This window comes from Hyposmocoma kahamanoa, unplaced genomic scaffold (genome assembly GCF_003589595.1).
Source record: "Hyposmocoma kahamanoa isolate Upper Pololo Valley unplaced genomic scaffold, ASM358959v1 117, whole genome shotgun sequence".
Classification (NCBI taxonomy): Eukaryota; Metazoa; Arthropoda; class Insecta; order Lepidoptera; family Cosmopterigidae; genus Hyposmocoma; species Hyposmocoma kahamanoa.
This window is the reverse complement of record NW_020653397.1, coordinates 1-21586: the sequence shown is the minus strand read 5'-3', so window position 1 is coordinate 21586 and position 21586 is coordinate 1. Positions and strand designations below refer to the sequence as shown.

At 46.0% G+C, this 21586-nt stretch overlaps 1 protein-coding gene across 1 annotated transcript; it reads left to right on the top strand.

Annotated features, from left to right (window-relative positions):
• Positions 1–7531: 7531 nt before the first annotated feature.
• On the top strand, positions 7532–21580 carry LOC113239962 (protein jagged-1b-like; the record flags this gene model as incomplete). Its single annotated transcript, XM_026477149.1, has 12 exons — positions 7532–7770; positions 17707–18006; positions 18076–18130; positions 18220–18474; positions 18557–18617; positions 19271–19404; positions 19484–19834; positions 19910–20274; positions 20576–20726; positions 20982–21098; positions 21256–21351; positions 21435–21580. Coding segments are annotated over exons 1-12 (2094 nt in total), but the record flags the coding sequence as incomplete, so codon positions are not given.
• Between the last annotated feature and the right edge of the window lie 6 nt (positions 21581–21586).

Here is a 21586-nt window from a genome sequence, read left to right as displayed (position 1 = left end):
TCGTTTAACTAAGGTAAACGATTCTTTTATGGGGAACTATACTGAACTAGGGAACGTTTTTACAATAAGATTCCGGAGAATATATTAAGATTAACATTTCCTAAGTTTAAAACTTACATTGAAAGTATTTTAACTGAAAAGTCATATTACAAAATTGAAGAGTATGTTTTAGATAAAGAAGTATGGAAAGACAACAAGAGTCTAGATTCCACACAATTATGATTCAAAATGGTTTCCATAGCATTTAAGTTTATTTGAAAAGAGCAATCCCTAGAGTTTCTTGCTCGTTCTTCTCAGGGAGGTCAGCATAGTGATCGAGGAGTAGCTTAAATGTGACGTTTTCAAGTGTAAAAAAGTTACCTATGGAATAAATGATTATTTGACTTTGACTTTGCCCCTTCACTAAATTGACAATCATTTGAATAGACTACCTGCAATAAATGTATTCATCATTTTACGAAATCATGATTCCAAAAGATAATCGTGGAATGTTACTGAATGGCGGTGAGCAAATACGTAAACAACTCTATAAGGAATAAAGTCGAGAAGATTATGTCCAGAGGAGAAGGGTAGTGTGTGCTCGGGTCGAGATCAGCCGCTGATAGCGGCAGGGAAACTGTTTCACGATCGATGACGCAGCGGCAGGGTGACGCAGGGCTGCGAGAAGAATGTTTGTTCGGTTCTGTTTAATAAGGCAGAGTGGCGAGGCGGTGAGTCAGCGGCCTCGCCTTAATTAGGATTAATTCCGAGCACCCGACACGCGTGAGAACGCGACGACAGGTCGACGACTCATCGTTGCGTAATATTCGCACACGCGCGTTATTGACCCTGAATAAGAGCCGGTATATATATGGTTCCGTCATAAAGAACAATCCGACTCTATCAAAACTGAACGTGAAGGCAGTAAACGCTTTTGCGCTAGTCCGAAACATCTTTCGTAGCCAATTGGTGCACGCCCGCGGAGTATCACGCGCAGGGAGCGCTACGTCACCTTTTAACACTCATCATCATTTGTCGATGACAATGCTAATTTTTATTAAAGTGCCGCGGGAAAATCCTCACCTCTTACCTTCATTCGCCACTCTTTAGTGTCGCCGTAGTGCCGGCGAGCGGTTGTTGTCTACTAGCAGAGGAAAATACGACTAAGTCCAATTATTCACCCGCAGGAACCTGCACACTTTGTTCACTTAAACTGTACACCAAACAACACAATACGGATAGGCAAGGGAGAGAAGTCGGAATCAGGCCTTTCTATTTCAGCGACCACGTGATCAGCAGCAGCTTCACGAAACCGGCGCATATAGGTGCGATAGCCCGTCCCAGATAATTAAACGACCATTCTAATTTATGCAACACACGCATCCGGAGCATTGACGATAAATCACATTCAAATGTGCCCCGCGCACAGCGCACGGCGCCTGGCTCACGTCGAATATTAAAAAATATGTAATCGAGTGAGCACTTGCTCGCTAGGCGTGAAACCAGGTCGACAGCAGTTAGTAAGTGCACTCGAAGCGCGACGCGATAACGTTGATGTCTTTACTATATAAATTAAAGTTAAGTTGAAATAAACCGCGAGATTCGATCGAGACGTTGATTTTTATTACTTAACATACATAATAATGTGATAATATACATAAGTAGTACGTCGTGCAGTACTGGTCCAATATTAGCATCGATGTTCACTACTTGTCTAGTGTCAGGGTCACGTCCGCGGGCTCATGGTTTTTGGCGTGTTCGTAGATTTGTATATTTGGCAACGGAGGACATTTGAATGATTTTCAAAGAGGAAATTAACGAAAAACAGAGCAGTCCATTCAAAAAATGCGGCGAAAGAAGTAAACGTTTAACACCGTTATTGTATCAATTGATCTAGCGGTCGTCTCGATCGACCTGTCGCTCGGTGGACTTTTTGCTAAGCCACGGGGCTGCGGGCCAGGGGTCGGGGCGGGCGCGCCTCATTAAAATGCCTAGCCCGAATCGCGGCGCGCTTATTAAGGGCAATGTTGGGCCCCGTGAGAACGGTCACTCCGTTTGCAATAAAACGCCTACGGGATTTATGTCGCGCCGGGATCCCTAGCCGGTTACCTTTCTTACATTTTTGGATGTCCTTTGACTCGTTTTCCCACGTGTGCACATTCAAGGGCACAATGCAGCATTCGTTCGCGCGCACTGCACCGCTAGGTGACATAATGACATGCAGTTCCCCCTCGCGCCTCCCGTCTCGCCCCGCTGCGGCGTGACGCGGCGACGCGCCGTCTGACTCGTACGCGCATATTATAACCACTGTCGTAGAAAATAGCATCATGGTCTACGTTTGCTTAACCAGTCCGGCGGTAATTTGTATTTGCATTTATTATAGCGAAGTGTCACGATGCACCTGCGCCCCGCGCTACCACCGGCGCCGGTTTATTAGCAATTGTTTTTTTCCTTTTGTGGGCGACAAGCAGTTTTTTTCGCACCAATTAATGCGATCACGACGCGCTTGCGCTTTATTTTTATTTTTTTTTTCTTACGGCTAGACAGTGCGCGTGCGCATGGCCCGCGCACGTCGCACGTGGCTGCTGCGGGCAGTTTTTGTACCCGCCCGGCGCTGCGTCTGGGGAGGCACGTGAAGGGAAAGGGAATCACTGCCGTGAGCTTGCCATCTGGCTTGTTTACAAAAAATAAGGTAAAGTTAATGTGCTCTACCGATGTACCGAGCGCCAGTAGGTGGATAGACGCAAGGCTGATTAATAAATCTAAAGGAAAAGGCGAGCTGTCAGTGCGGGAGGTTTTCCTGTTAATAGCGTCCTTATATTAGTATTTCTCGATCTCCTTATAAGCGTCACAATCGTCGCAATCGCCAGCGCCTGTCATATTATTGTCACCGCTTTGTTTAGTTCTCACCGACAACAGCGCGACAGCCGCGCGGACCTGACACCTGTATTTGGCATCGTTGTGCAACTCCCGTCGCGGTCTGTGGCAGGAGACACTTCCCGCTGTTAGTGTATGTTTAGGGTCGCCAGTGTTGTTGAAAATTTCATGCTAGGAGAAGCCCCTAAGGTATTAATTAACAAGTCGCGTTTACACTTGTTCGCCAACATACCGGTAATATGAAAGATGGAGAACAGTGAGTGAATTCGTGTCTGTGAGGGGACGCAACTCAACTCGAGGGATTAATTAAGAAGTTGCGGAGAGCGGCTGTGGCGGCGCATCGCGTGTCAAGGTTCGGGCGCCGCCCCGCTCCTCCTTGCCTCGCCCGTGGTTGCCGCGCCAGGGCGAAGGATTCTCTAAATTACAGGTGCGGGTGCGGGTGCGGGTGCAGGGAGCGGGGCGCGGGGTGGCGGACCGGCGAAGCAGGTCGTCGTCCGCCCGCGCAACTGGTTCTGCCCGTGACATAACTTGCATCGGCCAGCCAAGACGGTTTTTGTACCGCGCAGCATCCGCCGCCGCTTGTAGCCGGCATGCACTAATTAACCACTTAGACAACTTTCGGGCGTGACGCCCGCCGGAGCGGGAGCTACGCAAATCTCTTCTAACACATGTACAGGGTCAGTTGGCGGAGGAGCGCTCGACAAATCCGTTTAAGATGAGACGTCGATGGTCGTGACGTCACACGAGTGTGGCAGCATCATACTACACGCTGCTCGATATTAACGTCGCGACGCGATTGTCGACGCCGCTGACGTCATACTCTTCGCGCACTCGTAGTCTATAGCCAGACTTAATTAATATATACAGAACTCGCATGTAGTTGTATGGCTATGGGCAGTCGAACTTTGTTGCCGTTAGGGGCGTCTCAACGGCCCCTCTCGTGCAAAAACTCGCCCCGCACTTAAAAACTCCGGCTATTATTCGCTACATTGTATGGTTACTGTTAGAGTTTTTCCTATGCGTCGCGGCCGCAGTTTGCTCGCAACGCATAACGACCTGGACGTTTTTGCCCGCACCGCCGCTAACACACACCGTCTCCTGTAACTTAATTCATAGAAATCACCCGCGTCGTGCACCGACTCTACAATGTAACGTAACAGAGACGACGGCCAATATAATATAATAATAGCTCAAACACTCGAAAATTTATTACAATGTGACGAAAAGACTTGTCGTTTATGTCCCAAGACTGTGCGGACTTTGTTAGACTCGGTGTTGCTGTGACTGCGTCGGTCCCCCGACGCCGCTCGCGGATCATTCATTTCCACACGTACTCACTCACGCCTCGCCAGTTTCGATGTCTTTACTTCTCTTCATTTAAATTATTATAATTATTGTCTATGCCGTCAGCAGCCCTAATAGAGCAACATTCGCCACCTACAGACATTCGTCACCTATAGATCAGATGTCATCTTCTGTCAGCGACGAATTCCACATCAAGTTTAGACTCGTGTATAAATTGGACAAAAGTTATTTAAACGCGAATAGCTTACAGTATCAAAGAACACAAACAATCCGCCTCAAAGTATCGTTAAGAATGTGCAGCAGGAAGTGCAGTGTCGCCGATTCAGAGGAAGAGAGTTTTTCTCGCGGGGTACCGGGCGCGAGGCGAGGCGAGGCGGGGTGCGGCGGACGGCGGGTAACGTTTTTGCAGTGATTGCGTTTCAGTCAGTCGTTGCATAAAGTGCACCCGCGACACGGCCCGACCATCTCTCGCTCCGAACTTGTCGCCATCACTAACATCAACAGAAACAAAAGACGACCGCTATTCATAATACCTTGAAATCTGAAAAGCCAAACAGCGGACAGCACCTGTGCGCACACGCGGCGACGACGACACCGTTAATGGCATATCATCATCCAATAATATTTGGCGTTGGCGTTGGCGTGCTGAGCAAACAGCGGCGCGGGGCTATGTTTGCCTTGCGCCTGCGCACACCTGGCCGCTCTTGTTTTTCTAACAACGACCAGTTCTTCTCTGACGACAAACATTGGGCAGCGTTAATTTGACCCTCGTTTTTCTAATATTCGTGCGCGTCGGCCGCCGCGGTCGGGCCTGGGCCGCTCGGGCCCTATTACGTCTACTCACCGTCATATTCAACACTCAATCACCGTACACCCAACATAATGTACAATTCACAAGTACAGTTCCTTCATTTGGTGTTCATTTTTTTGTAAACAGCCGTTTACGAAAAATTATACTCAGAATCCGATTACATTAAATTAGTTACGGCAGAGGCGAGGGCGAAGGTGGTTGTCGCTACGCCGTGGCAGGAGCGGCGCGGGGAGGGTGGTTGCTGCGAGATCCTGCCACGGCAATTAAGCATTAGATAAGGCCGGCCGTCGCGGGCGAGCGCTAATACCATTAAGATATATCCCCGCCTTGCTACGGCTCGCCACAGCAGTGGAGGCGGCACAAATCGGTGCGTGCAGTTGCTAACAAAACGACTCGACAGGGCCGCAATAACCTGCGCGCTAAAAATAACTACCGCCGTAGCCCAACGACCATTGCGCCCGCGCCGCATCGAACGGCGAACGAATGGGTCTCTGAACTGCAATCTTCCCTCCATCTTGGTGTACAAGTGTACAGCAACCGCTCGCTCGAGGTGCTGCATCAGCGATACCAGTAGTGTCCACGACCTATGCCGTAGTGAGTGAGAAGGGAGTTCTGCATTCTAATGAATCTTGGAATTTATTTCCTTGACCAATGTAAAGCGTAAACTCTGAAGTAACAAAAACCTAAATTGCAACTTTGGTAGTCTCCACGGCGGGAAAATCGTGGTATCCGCAGGCTGTGGGGCACAGAGCCGTCCCGCGATGCGCAAGCGCAGCGGCGCGGGGCGAGACGCGCACCTGCGCCTTCGATCGTTTGATTTGATTTTAACATTTTAAATTACCTTGACCTAACTCATTTCCCTCCCTAAAGTGGTAGATAAAGTGGTAGATATATAAAAATCATTGTAATATTTTGCTACCTGAGAGTAAGTAAAAATTGTACCTTATGTTCAGTGCCTACAAGTGGCAGTGCGCGGGTCGCGTTCTCATATGGCCGCAAGCAATTTGTATCGCTCGAAACGCGAACAAAAGTAATAATCTCGGAGCCCGCGGGAACTGGTTTGCAGCAATGCCCCCTGCCACACCCCGCCGCACCGCTCGCTGCCCCTCACGGCTCCATCTCGCAACTTCTCTACTCGACTAAATATTTACTGCTTAATGGATGTTATTGTGATTAAATGAATGAATTGTTTATCCGCAAGATAAGAGCTTTGAGATTGCATAAAGTTATGAACTAGCTCTTGCCCGCCTGCGGCACGACGCTTTGGGCTCCGACGCCAGACTCGACGCGAAACTGATACCGTTAGTATGAGGATAGGTAAAGTCAGGTAGTTAGTGAGGTACGAAACATTTAATACAGCGAAAGGTGACAATTTCTTAAGTGGATTTTGGAATATAATTTGCGTTGACAGCGAACTCGTCGAAGGCATGCATTACAGCAGTGTAACTAATCCGATAGAACCAGTGGCGGCGGCGAACTGCCGATAGGATATCAGCCACGGCGGATGCGCACAAGGATGCCATCTCGTCGCTTCCGCTCGTTTATCTCCCGCGCAGACCGCGCGCGTGCGCAGCTCAGCTGACCGATACAACGACGGCCCGTACTGGACCCACTGCCGAACGTCGTCGTCTGCCAATAAGTCCCGTCACTAAGCCGAGCACGGGATCTTGTTCAGCGTTATAAATGGGCGTGGTTTTTAAGAGACCACTTTGTTACGAATAGAATCCGCATAACAAAAACCATTCACACGATTAATTTGGATTTTATCCTTTTATTTTATTTATTTGATCATCCTGTGAAGCCTAACCGAGGCGCAGTTAGTGGTACCTACATGTTACATAGTGATATTACTCCACTGTAAGTAAGGTGCTTTTTTAAATTAACTTATTGCTGCTTTACTTTTTTGCGAATTGGAAGCCATCGTTTTTATACGCGCCTTGGTCTCGGCGCGCTTGCGCATATTGATGCGCCTGCGCTTCAATGGTGCTGCGCATTTCAATGAAATCACATCGATTTTATAGAATTCGTTAAGTGGCTTCGTTCCGTCCGTCACCGTGCTGGGTGCGGTGCCTCGCGCATTTTGTGCCGCTCATGTCCAAGAAGTGGCTCTACATAATTTTGATTCAAAACAGAACTCCTTTAGAAAAAGTTATAAATATTGTGTAAAATTTCAACGGAACAAAATAAATATGAATTCAGATGGTTCGTAACAAGAGAGAGGTGTGAGAAGGTTAAATTGTATTTGTGACTTTATGATAACAAAATTACTGTGGAACAATTACTGCGACTAGTGAATAATACTTTCCTGCACACGTGTGCACAGGTGGGTCCTACACATGTGGCATGAAATGAATCCGACCAGCCGAGAGCCAGCGCGAACGCGAACAGGTTGCATTGCGGAGTTCCGTGCAGTATGCAGTGCGCAGGGCGGGCGGGGCGCGGGCGCGGGGTGGCAGTTGCGACCCGCAATAAAAATAAATCTGCAGCCGCGGATTAAAAGCTCCGGGGATCGGCGGCGCGGGGCGGGGCGGGGCGGCTGCCGCCGGCAGTCTCTCGCCGAGCCCCGCGGCGCGCGCACGCACACGTAACCTTCTCGAGTAACAAGTGCCGAGTTGAGGCATTAGTGCAGTGCGACAGTGAGTGAGTGCAGTGAGTGCACGGCTGCAGTGCCGCGAAGCACTGACCGACCGGTGGCGGCATGCTGGAGGCATGCGCGCTGCCGCTGCGCTGACCCGATGCGCCGCGCGCGCCTTCCGCCCGCGCTGCTGCTCGCCCTCGCCCTCGTCTGCCTCTCGCAAGTACGTGCTGCGGCTGTTGCCTTTCTGCACGTTTAGGGATTCTGCCACGTAGTCGACTGCTCACTTCTCTCAGTTATCGTATGATCTCTGCCTGATCATTGACATCTTTAGTAAAACATTCGATACAGCACGGGTCTACTTCTACCGTCTGATGGAGGAGACAATTGTATTGTAGATTGATCATGATTGGAATACAATATAAATATTTTTAATTTGATCGTGTGAATCAGACGCTAGTGTCCGAGAGGTGCGTGTGCGCAATGCTAATCGGCCAGCGCTCGCTTCCTTTACATTGTTGGTCTATTTAAACGGAGGTCCGCGCGCAGCGGTCTCTCAGCGTTATCGTTCCCTTCGACTTAGATGAATGTGTTGCAACAATCATAACAGAAAACCATAATATTGTGTGTGCATCACTGTACATATACATAATATGCGCACACTAAACATGGTTACAGTAGCCATAAACGAAATTCGCCTGACGCTAAAGTCCCAGACGAGTGTGGATTAACCGTTCGGTTTAATACCTAGGTGCAACAGGTAGGTGTATGATGATTTTGTGCACGGTTTCGGCGCGGACGGCTATGAAGAGATTCGATGGTAACGCGATTGATGCGCAACCGACGGCTGGAAAGGGGCGCAGGGGCACAGGCGCAGCTGCCGTGAGCGAGACCCCTCGGTGATAACAGTCGGTCATAACCGTTACGGGCTTGTCGCCAAACAGACTGGTATTTGCTCACTCGCATCGCGACTGTTGACGACTTAGTTATGTACAATGAAGCGACAAAATAGTATTAAGCAATCAAAAAGGTTGTCTTTTTTTCAATATTTAAAATTGTGAATAAATACAGTCGCGTAATAACCATTATCCGGATTGGTTTAAGTGACGTAGCAGCCGGCAGGCGCCTCCACAGCACAGCTCAGCAAAAACCCTAAGCGAAAATTACAAAACGGATTGAACGTATACGTTTGCCATTGACAGTTTGTTGGTGAAAAAAACTACAAAGATCTGCACTTAACTAAGCCAATGGAGTTCAGAACTAGAATTTGGCCAAAAGTGCGTTTAACGACAGCTTCTCTATAAGTTGACATCACACTATATACACAGTACGTTCAAAAGCACAATTATTTCAACAAAAGGATTGAACATCTATGCACGATCCTGAGGATACGCAGTTCACTCCTGGTGCCGCCCTGTCGCAGCCTGTTTGAACAAACGAGAATATCACTCAAACAATGAAGATTGTTTATTCCCAGCGACAACGCGACGACGGCGCGCGCGCACGCGTTGATGTCTTTTGTACGAATTGTTTGACATTTCGCGACCTCTCTGTTTTAATTCACCACATCATTCTGCTTTTTTAACGAAAGCATTTTTATTCAGATAAGAGCACCGTATCCAGAAATAATGCGGCATAATCGGCGGCGTGCTCAAAGGAATAACTTTGCCTAGTAGAAACACAATTTTCGGAATTCCATTAAATTCAAAATAAATCCCATTTTCGTATGCTTTTAATCCTCTAAACAAAATGTTTTATTGGTCTGTGTGTATACGAAACCATAAAGTTCACATAAGTAGTACTTGGATAATATATGTAAATCCACGGGAGTGAGTGCACCGTTTCATCCTTTCTAGTAGTTTCCACTTCCTAGGAATGCATTTAAATAATTAGATACTTAAATTGTGCATTGATACCGCGTATTTTGTGATTGATATAGCGTACCGCAAAAGACCTACAAATCTGTTTGTACTTTGTGGCAGTTCTCATGAAATTCCGAAATTCGTGCTTTCGATTCTTATGAAAAATATTAGGAAGAATTTGTATTCATTTTTTGAACATTTCATAGTACTTATCTAAATAGTTTTTGATCATATAGTGGTCCCCAAAATAAATTACTTTTAAGAAAAGGTATAGTGATAGTGCAGTCGGAACATTTGACGACGAGGAGAGACGAAACCAAAATAAACCAAGAAAAAATAGCGATATAAACTTACTTTTAGAATTAATATTTTGTGTAAGTTTACTGCTACCAATAACTCGTCTGACTGTATAATTAATAAATAAAATCAAATGCTTAACTTCTTTTTATATGATGTGAGGGAATGACTGTCAAAATATAGCTTGGAATTTCAAATTAAATCTTTTTATAGTAGAACCTTTTTGCTCACACATGTTGAACTTCGTCGTTTTGAAACGTCTACAGCGCTCCTAAGTTTCAAAAACTTTTATATACATTTGCCAAAGATTAAAAATGCGTTCACAAATCAAGTGAAGGTAAAAGGGCGAGGGAATGATTTGTTTTGATTGGGACATGAATAATACATATTTTTTAAATTTATTTAGTGTTTTTACCACAGGGTAGCTTTAATTTCGCAAAAATATATTTTATTTGATCGAATATTTAAAATTTAAAGGTTATTTTTGTTAAATGTGTTGATTTATAGCACAAAACGTGTTTGATTATGGAACTTGGGACATAGTGAGGGAATGATTTTGGGGACATTTTTATATTATTATTTTTATTTAAATAGAATAATCAATAGTTTATGTAGGCATTAGTAGCAATTGAAGTATAATTTGCTATTAAATTTTATTTTTATGGCAACAATCAAACACTTTTTTATAAACTTAAAGGACAAGAATTTCGAAACTTTGTAAAAATTACCCATTTAGTCTTTTTCATCAGTTTAGTTTTAGTTTTTAAATTTAATTGTTTTGTCTGTTATTTATGCACGAGCACGACCCACACACACACAGATATCTTGTAGGTACTTCGTCGTTTCTGTTCCTAAATATGTACACTGTAAGTACATTTTATTGGACCTTGCTTACTCCTCGCTAATACCCGAATATCGGTACAGTCCGCTCCAACTAATATGTGCACCATGGGTCACATTTCTATTCGCCTAGAATTTGTTACTCTTTCTAATCTGGGGAAACGAGTCCAAATGTAACATTGTGCAACCGTATTTCGGACGATCGGCTCACAGAGTTGTCAAAGGCCGCTCAAGCGCTATTGCGTCTGGACACTTCGAGGTCGCACTCGAATCGTTATGGCCACGTTAAGCTTCAGAAATTAAATCCACGCATGCATTGTGTGGAGGGTTTTCCGCCATGTTGTTCCGATATACTATAAATGCATGAACGCCATTATAGTGTCGGCGCATGCGCCCTCTCGCTACGCAATATTGCAATCTTATCATGCTCACAAAGGAGCACCAATATTTACACATCCGCCACCGCTTTTCATCTGTTATTGACGATGACGTCACAAATGTAACACATAAACTCTACTTGTTTATGAATGCGCCTGCGCTGTCGACTGACCAGCTGCCATATACATGCATGTGTTGTCATTCTTAATATAATTGGTGTGAATCGTTGGAGAGAGGATTATGTCGCCATGCAGAGGCTTTGCAGCGAAGTAGAAACAGTGTCACGAGAATGTGTTAATTATTGCCCTCAAAGGCGCGGGCGCCACTGTTGTGTTATGTCAATGAATGCTTCTTATAAATTACCTCATTTACCAATTGTAAGTTGGCACAGAAATGAATAGGAGTGAGCTGATAGTGTCGTAGCATCTTTTGTTTCAAAATACACCATTGTTATGTGTGAAAGTACCAATAAGCTACAACTATTACTTTATAATGGAAAATATGTGTGTGGTGAAGCACATTGCTTGCTTGAGGCTTGATTCGGCATCGTGCGTAAATATTTTAGTGAACAATACATCACGTGTGTACATTCATCTTACCTGCACAAATGGGTAATTTTCGGGGAAGTTTTCTCTACTTAATTACGGTGACAATTTTCATTATTTAAGTATTCGAGTAAGTTATCATAAAATTTTAAATTTTTATTGAATTGGTATTCAATTATTTTTTGTGGAATTACTCCACTAGTTTGTTATAATTATTAATACAAAGATCGAACACACAAACTAGTGGAATAATTTTACAAAAAATAATTGAATGTCAATTCAATAAAAATTTAAAATACAGCGAATAGCGACATCTCTCGCCAGGACTGGTAGCTGTAAAGGTACTAACTGGGTGACAAATCTTTCATAGATTTCTCATAGATGGCGCTACGACTAAAAAGTTGTTGAAAAACCAAATACAAAAACACGAAGCACGCACATAGAAAAATTCGTGAGGTCGGCTGGTTCGTTCCGTGGCTTGGTTTGGTATAGCGTGTGACACGGTAAGCTAGAAGTCGTCAGTTCTAATCGGGCCGGATCGAAGGAATTTTCTCTGAGTGTTCGATCTTTGTATTAATAATTTATAATAAAATATTAAATAATATTTCAGGACACCACACTCAAATATTAAATAGTACTTCATGGTAATATTCTACAATTTTACTACTTAAAAGTAGTAAAATTGCTACTGAAATTAGGCAGAGAAAACTTACCCGAAAATTACCCAAGTACGTAAACTTACTTATACATAATTGTAACATACATATACTTCTCGTATTAGAAATCAAGTAGTCGATGCAAACCGCCACACGAACATGCCACTAAAAATTCAATAATACTATCCTGTAGATTTAACTCCACGATTTTGGAACGCAATAAATGTAAATAAGAAAAATAAAGAACAATTGATACTTATTCGTAATTTATCCCTATTTATTTATTTGTACAGATGTAAACGAGGCAGGGAAAATTAAAATTCCTTTTTCTTGGCTCATTCTATTACACAATTCATAAAAACAAGTAAATCCAAGCAGCTATATGTCCTCTGGTTCTTATTATTATCTTTCTTCTTTTAGGACTTATCATTAACGCCGTGTGACTTTAGGGTTGTTCTCCATAGGGATGTATATCTGTTAGAATCTTATTCTTTACTTGGTCAACGATGTTGATGCGATTTTTAATATATAACGCTTACAACAAATTAACTTTAACACACACAAACACACACACACACACACACACAAACACGCGCGCGCGCGCGCGCGCGCGCACGCACTCAACATAGCCCCGCACGAGGGGAAACCTTGTGTCGCGGGTGCCATGGACAACCACAAATTACACCCAAACTCACGAGAGAAACAAAATGTAGGCCATACAAATATTTCTCCCGGCCCGGGAATCGAACTTGAGACCTCTGCGTGGCAGTCCGGCATGGTAACCGTTCGGCCACGGAGGCAGTTAGGTTATGATCGTAGTGCGGGAATAACATTCCACCACCCATACGCAGTGAGACATTCAAATATGAAGTCAAAGCTCTGGACCGGCAACACCCACTCTCACTACAAGTCTGTGTCGCGTGTTTGTACTTGTTTCCCTCTTCCTAGAATGGAATTTTATGTTTACTATCATCTATCCACATTATACTTCCCCTATCCCTTGACACTAACGCAAACAATAATGTATGTCTATTATTATAATCGTGTACCTATTATGCGCGGATTTTTCGTTGCAAGCTCGGTACGGTGGGCAACGTATTTTAGTTTTCGCGCTTTTCGCAACGCTCGGCCGCCGCCCGCACGTCGCTCATAAGTGCTCGAGTTTTGACGCGTGTAAACTATTATATCATAAGTGTATTGCGAGTACGTCGTCATTATATGGTGTTTTTAAAAAGGTGTCTGCAGGATTGACTTTTTTATGCCTCTTATAGTTCTAAGTGCACGTTTTTGAAGAATAAACACTCTATTTGAGTCGGTTGAGTTACCTCGCAGTGCGATGCTGCATGACATTAACGAATGACAATACGCAAAGTACGTCTGCCTCCAACACCACACTGGAAACAAGAGGACGCAGTTTACTTAGTGCGTGTGTAGCATTTTCAAGTTTTTCGCACAGAGACTGTACACATGCTTAACGTGGAGACGTTGGACTCAAATTTGCAAGTGTTCCATAATGGAACTGCAGAGGTGACAATTGGCCATGATATAGAATTTCTTCCGGGGAACAACATAGATTCAAGTTCGATATGTTAAGAATAAGGCAGAGAACTGAGAATACTTTATACGACACTAGAGCTATTCACAACCACAATTTACTCCGACAGCCAACCTGCAGCTGTGTTTATGTTCACACTCCACATACACTTACATATGTAATAGATTATTTTAGATGCGCTAATGTACCCTTTATTACGTAGGTACCTACTAGGTACTAGGTAGTCGCTATATTTTTGCTTACAAATTAGGATTATTTAATTAGGATTACGATTAACCTCTCGTTGGTCCTGACTGAAAACCAGCGCCTTAGGCACTTTGGTATATACCGACTCAGCGCCATTTCACTGCTTTGACAATAATGTTATGTTTTTACTTTTGTGTTTATTCTGTATGTATGTCATATTGTGAAACAAAGAATGCATTTTTTGTACCAATGTACCTATAACTTTCATCAGTGTCGATGCACAATGACAACGCAGGCCGCAACGCGCGTTGCCCTTTATGGTGTGGACAATTTACTTTTGCTATTTCACTGGTTTGGCGTAAATAACTCAGTCTGTTGATATATGAGCATGAGACAATGCTGCTAATTTATTCTTAGTTTCAACCCTTTGACCTGACTCCGACTGTTCGTGATGTATCCATACCCATATCCGACCGTCTGCGGCTATTTCGAATGGACCTACATGTACTTCGTCAGATACACAGAATCCATGGCCAAAAATTCAGCCAGGAAGCTTAGCATCCTTTCCAAGGTGAAGTGTGACTTCACACCCGGACTGTTGCTTCACGTGTACCAAGCACAAGTCCAGTCGTGTAGGGATGTATGTGTGTGGGATGGTTCTGCTAAAGACCAAGATTCGTTCAGTTGACAAGCATGCCAAGAGGCTCGGGTGACGCGGATTTAGTAGAGCCTTCAATACCTCCTTATAGCTGTCTGCTTGTCGGTACTCAACAGTATGCATCATGGAGAGTTCCGTCATCGGGGGTCTAGACGCAGGCTGTAGTTCCACCCCAATGTTGTAGATATTCCTAGGATTCGCACGAAGCGATAAGATTCCGGCTTTACTTATTTGATGAACGGCTATGGAGTGGAATTCCCCGCCTGCAGACATGTTCCCCGAACGCTACAACTTGGGCCTTTTTAAGGTGAGCGAAAACAAATATACCTACACGATTTATATTCGAATAAAAAGTAAATAAAAATAGTATCATTTTTTATGTGTAACAATCGCAAAAACCGAAGAACCTGAAAACCTGCATCTACGACCAGTTGGTGTGACTGAAAGACACGACGAGCGGCATCTGCCATAATAGGAGGTGATTTACAGATACCATCACTTCGATCTACCCCACCTTGCTGATGTGACATTTAAAAAGCTAAGGGGTGAGCATCTTGAGGAATTATCTCGTTATCAAAAGATTGTTCCGAGACTTTTCGTCAATTTTCCTTAAGGTTGATTAATATGTGTAACTTCAAGAGTTACAAAAGAAATTTTTAAAGTTCCTGGACTATCGCTCTGGTTTTTGCTATATTGACTACGAAGCTAGTGTCAAAAGGCATAACGTACAGTCGCTAATTTCTAGACGTCATTTCCAAGAAGTATATTTTTATTATAGATTTAGTATGTATATAGGTACGCATGTACCTATATAATAAATCTTTGATTTTTATACAAGCGCATTGACAATTACATTGATTCCGCTGAGCTTTTATAGGAAATCTCGTCTTACGAGTATACCTCGTTAGATTCGAGTCTCGTTCGAAAAGGACGTTTTATGTTTCAACTGTCGAACAAATTATGCAAAAAATATCTTTCTCATGCGATCGTATAGTTTTTAAGATAAGTGTACATTGTGACGTTGAAATGTTTGCAAATAATTCTTTAAATGCATTTACTAAACAGTAGAACTGACGTTCTAGTGGTTCTAATGCAAATTATTATTATTATGTTTTGTATCCGTCACATATATGTTTCAATATACGGTACTTACTACCTATAGGTCTATTTATACACACTTGTTTGCAAATGACCGTTAATTACCTGAATAAATAAATAATAACAATGACTCCTCAAATTTTAATTTTAATTTAATATTTAATTTTTCTTAATAATTATCGTATTCAGCATGTCCCTGAGTTTTAATCTAAACGTAGTTCGTATCACAGGTTTTCAATTTAGCATGTTATTTTTGGATGAAGGATTCACTAAGCATTATATTCCAGAAACCGAGATCATTCGAAAGAGGCAAGATTGAATAAAACAAAACCAACAATGTATAATTCAGTACAAACGCGCCGATAAAATATGGTTGAGAGGAAATCACCACGTTGGATAAATGCTCGTCCTGTTTGTTGTCCTCGTGAGAGAACACGTGTTCCCCATGACTCAGCCTAAGAACTAAAAGTGCCTATAAAACCTAACAACTCGACAGTCAGATGAGCCTCTTGTTGAATGTATCACTTGGACCGTTGACCGTGACCACGCACCCCCGCTGCAGGCTGCAGGCGCTGTGATTGCACACGCGTATGTGTGATGTGACATGTCTATTATATGTAGAGATGGAAAATACCTGCTTATACATTTTAAACGTTAAAACGTTGGACTTTTTATATAAGCGTGCATTTAATAGACTTCACATAAACGCTTTTTAGTTTGAAGCTTACACAATCGTTTAGAAAAACGTTTAAGTCAGTTTTTGTTGACAGCGAAAAACACGAGTGTGCCACTAAAGGTTCTGATCGGTAAGTTTAGTAAAACACGAGTTTTAGTTTTATTTGTAATATTTATAATACTCGCTGGTGCCCGCGATGCCATCCGCGTAGAATAACTATTTCGAGTAGCCTACTGTACTATACTAATTTTCATAGTTTTATGGGTTCTCCGTATGAACTTTCAACCCCCTTAAGATTTATTTTTGTGACAAAAGTAACCTATGTCCTTGACCAAGGTCCAAACTATTTCACTTCATCAATATTGGTTTAGATGAAAACGTAACAAACAGAGTTACTTCCGCTTTTATAATATTAAATTGGATTATTCACGTAGACAAATTAATTTGTCTAGGAAACATACATGGCGGGACGTGACACTTAGGCACGGTAAAAAATGGAATTGTTGAGTATTGAACTGAGTAACGCTTTCCACTTAAAATTATTAGCGTGCTTGGGCTTGTGCTTATTCTCAAAAGCAAATTTTTTAATTGCTTCGCGTTCAAACGTCCACCTCTAATTATAAGCGACTAGAGTTTCCAATGCACGGCCCACTATCCTTGAATCGCCAAGCCACACTTTGCAATGTTTATGTTCGATAAACAACTTGCGGATATAACTGTATTCACTTCCATGACAATAGTACCTACACATACCATACATCAATTGATACATATTCAATTATTTTTTATATTACTATTAACATTTCTGTCGTTTGTATGCACACTATATAACTACACGAGAGGTACATCGAAGGTGAATGTCAAGCACGATGATGTTCGTTTGCTCTGCACCAATTATTTCGTAGAAGAGCTCTAGCGCGCGTGCGCCCCGCCGTCCGCGTCTGCGTTCGCGCGGTGGTGAAAGGCGTGTCCTCGGTGGGCGTGCTACGTATGCCCCGCCCCGCCCCGCGGCGTGACGCCCCGCCTTACTCGCCCGAGTGCGCTTTAATCCGCTGGTTTCTTCGCCTCTATGTACTACGTAGAAAGTTTACATCATATTTGTGTTGCTACCAAGGTACGAGTGCTGATCTCGTACGATAACAGAACGTTTGGTCTGATCGTCAATGTTCAAGTAGGTGCATGAGATCATTGCTGGTCGGCTATTTATTCGGTCGCATTTGACATTTATTTTTTATTTTATTTCCCATTATCCAAATAAACCAAGATAGCACATGTTAGATCCCGTCTGCTATATTATAGATTTCACACATTTTTTTAAATTGTTGACACATTCGTAACGATATTGTAAATAAATTTGACTCCCAGAAGTGACGAAGTGTCTCGCTGACTTGAGCTCATCGCGTTGCAGAGCGCGGCGGGGGCGGGCGTGTTCGAGCTGCAGATCCTCGAGTTCAGCAATTACCGGCTGCAGCTGGCATCAGGCGCGTGCTGCGCCGGCGGCCGCCGCCCGCCGCCCGGCGCCGCCGCCGCCGCCTGCAGCCAGCCCTGCCGCACGCGTTTCGCGCTCTGCCTCAAAGAATACCAGTCCGCGGCTGCGCCCGGCGCCTGCTCCTTTGGCCGCGCCGCCTCGCCCGTTCTCGGCACGGACTCCTTCACGCTTGCCGAGCCACTCTACACGCTCTCCCTGCCTTTCTCGTTCCGCTGGACGGTGAGTCTCTCGCTTTTCCTCGCTCTCCGTTTGTCGCCTTCTGATACTGAAACTCCGTTTCGTTTGCAGCGCTCGTTCACGCTCATTCTTCAGGCTTACGACGACTACAACTACACGGACCCGGGTGAGAAAATAGTAGCGTTGTTTCATACTCGGAACCGGGCTCGTGCAGCTCGATTTCGACTCAGCGAATGTCGCGTGTGTCGTGCGCAGAGGAGACGGGCCTGATCGAGGAGGCGTGGTGGTCGGGCATCGTGGAGCCGGGCGCCGAGTGGCACGCGCTGCGCCACGCCGGCGCCGCCGCCGCGCTCGCCTACCGCGTGCGCGTCACCTGCCAGCCCAACTACTACAACACCACCTGCACCACCTTCTGCCGCCCGCGCGACGACAAGTTCGGCCACTACACCTGCAGCGCGCAGGGCGACAAGCACTGCCTGCCCGGCTGGCAGGGCGACAACTGCGAGAAGCGTCAGTACCCTCCACCACGTTCCTGTACTTTCTCTTCCTGACCGTGACGTGCTATCCGGCTTACGGTTCTCTCTTTTTACAGCCGTCTGCAAAGAGGGCTGCCACCCGACACACGGCCGTTGCGACCGGCCTGGCGACTGCGAGTGAGTAATTGTGCCTTTTTGTCGATAAACATCAAGGACATTATTGTTATATAATATTGTCAGAAACAATTTTTTACGAATCTAAATCGTACTTATTTGTTTTTTTTTAAATAAACCAACATTTCGAGCCGGCAGACAGATCTCTGGCTTGCATTAATATTAAACATTAATACTGCATGAGTATTTTCCATTCGGATTATTTTTTAAATACAAAAATCGTGACCCTTCAATCAAAGTAAATCTAAGTTAAAAACAAAATTATATTCGTACGTGCTTTTTCCATGTCTAACGCTGGTAACACTAACGTCAAATTCCACAAAATGGACGATTTCTTGCCACACTAGTGACAACGTCCAGCCGCTAGTGGTTGGGTGGCCGCGACCAGTGGGCGGGGGGCATTAATTCATCTCAGTCAGCCGTGATGATGGATCCCGTAAGGGTTCTGAAACGTATATGCGATTTAAATAAAGAAAAAGAAATCGAGTTTTTAGGTTTTCGCGATTGTTACATATATTCGGGCCCTTTACAGGTCCCATCGAAACGTCGGTTTGTTTGAAAAAACAAATATACGCGATTGAAATCCGGAAAAATAGTTTCATTTCCTATAAAGAAAAATAAACACGACAATAAAACCAAATTTTCGTTTCCTACAGCTGCCGACCGGGCTGGCGTGGCGAGCTTTGCTCGCAGTGCCAGCCGTATCCCGGCTGCAAACACGGCTACTGCAATGGCTCCTCGTGGGATTGTACTTGCGACACCAACTGGGGCGGCATACTCTGCGACCAAGGTAAATAGGTGTCCTTTGGCGACGAGTGTCGTATTTGGTAACCAAGTGGAATTATAACATGAGGCTTTTCTCTTTTTAGATCTCAATTACTGTGGTACGCACGAGCCTTGCCAGCACGGAGGGACGTGTGAAAACACGGCGCCCGACCAGTACCTGTGCTCCTGCGCCGAGGGTTTCTCCGGCGTGGATTGCGAGCGAGTGGACAACCCTTGCGCGCCGCAGCCGTGCGCACACGGCGCCTGCGCGCTGGCCACGTCGCCGCGGGGCTTCACCTGCGCCTGCGACGCCGGCTGGACCGGCGCGCTCTGCGACCAGGACGTGGACGACTGCGCCAGCGCGCCCTGCCACAACGGCGCCACCTGCCGCGACCTGGTGGACGCCTTCAGCTGCGATTGCGCGCCCGGCTGGACCGGACCCGCCTGCTTCGACGGTGAGTGGGTGCTGGCGCACCCACGCTTGGTGCGAAGAGTTTAGTCAGAGTGGTGTACGGTGTGTTTCGTCGTAGATGTGGATGAATGCGCGGTGCGGCCGGAGGGCGGCCCGGAGGGTGCTGCGGGCCCGTGCGTCAATGCGGCCGCCTGCAACAACACCGCAGGCGGGTACTCCTGCGCCTGCTTGGCGGGGTGGACGGGCCGCGACTGCGAGCTCAACGTGGACGACTGCATAGGCCAGTGCCTAAATGGCGCCACCTGCATCGACCTCGTGGACGACTTTCACTGCGCATGCGCCGCTGGTTATGTGGGACGCACCTGCGAGCGCGACGTCGACGACTGCGCCTCGCGTCCCTGCCGCAATGGTGGCGAGTGCGTCGACCTGCTCGACGCCTACCGCTGCATCTGCCCCGTCGGCTTCTCGGGCACCGACTGTGAGGTGAGATCCCCGCATCGCATCACTCGCCCCTGCCATTCTTTTTTCTCTTCTACCGATCTCTTTCGAGCTCCTCTCGACTTAATGTGTACTAATTTTATGTCGATTCAGGACCTGTCTACTAACAAACTAACACATCCTCTGCCTTTTAGCTGTCATCCTGCTACGGCCGATACTGTCCCGTAAGTATATTTTGCGTTTCTGTATTTGTGTGTCGTAACCAATTTTTGATCCACTCATACGCAAAGCAAACCGCGGTGAAGCCATTTGTGTATTGAGTATAACCAACGGTGCGGTGTCGCAGGACGACCGCGACCATTGCGCAGACGCGCCGTGCAGCAACGGCGCGCCGTGCTACACGGCGCAGAGCGACTACTTCTGCCACTGCACGCCCGGCTGGACCGGCAAGAACTGCACGCAGCGCGCACCCGCCGCGCGCCCCGCTTACCCGACCCGTGCGTATTCCCATGCATTATTATTTATTTAGCTTACTTGTGCTTCGACGCCGCTGCCTTTTTAAGAACTCGACAAATATTGTTACGTGTGTGTCGGTGCAGACGGCGAGTCGTGTGTGGGCGGAGTCAGGCCACGTTGCCAGTGCGACCCCGGTTACGGCGGCCCGCTCTGCGCCGACCGTCAGTCCAAATACATTTCCTTGACATTTCATTTTATTTTCGCCAACGATCGTTAACAACCGTCTCGTTCTTCAGGCGTGGAGGACTGCACCGAGGGCGGGTGCGGCGCCGGCGGGAGCTGCGTGGAAGCGCCGGGCGTCGCGCCGCGCTGCGTCTGCCGCGCCGGTTGGACGGGCGTCCGCTGCGAAACCGGTAACAGTAGCGTGTTCCCTTTGTTACATTGGAAGTAATTGCAAGATTAAATTTTAGTTCGTTCGAGTTAAGAGCGAAACGCACTAGCACAGTGGGTTTGCGTTTTTTCATTAGTGTCTAGTTGTACTTGAGAAAATATTGTCTTTTTCGTTTCCAGAAATAAACGAATGTGCGACTAATCCGTGCCGCAACAACGGCACCTGCGTCGACGGGCCGGCCGATTTTGTTTGCGTCTGCCCCGAGGGCTGGAGGGGTGAGTCGTGTCGCCCTGGCGAACCCCTCGCCGCTAGTGCTCACCGGAGCGATCCGCGAACTGACGCGGCGCCAATTTCTCAGGGAAAACGTGCTCGGTGCGAAGCGACTACGAGCGCTGTGTCGATCGACCGTGCGCCAACGGCGGCACGTGCGTGCGCGACGCGGGCGGCTGGCGCTGCGCCTGCGCCGCCGGCTGGACCGGCGCGGCCTGCGACGCCGCGGCGCACGCGCCG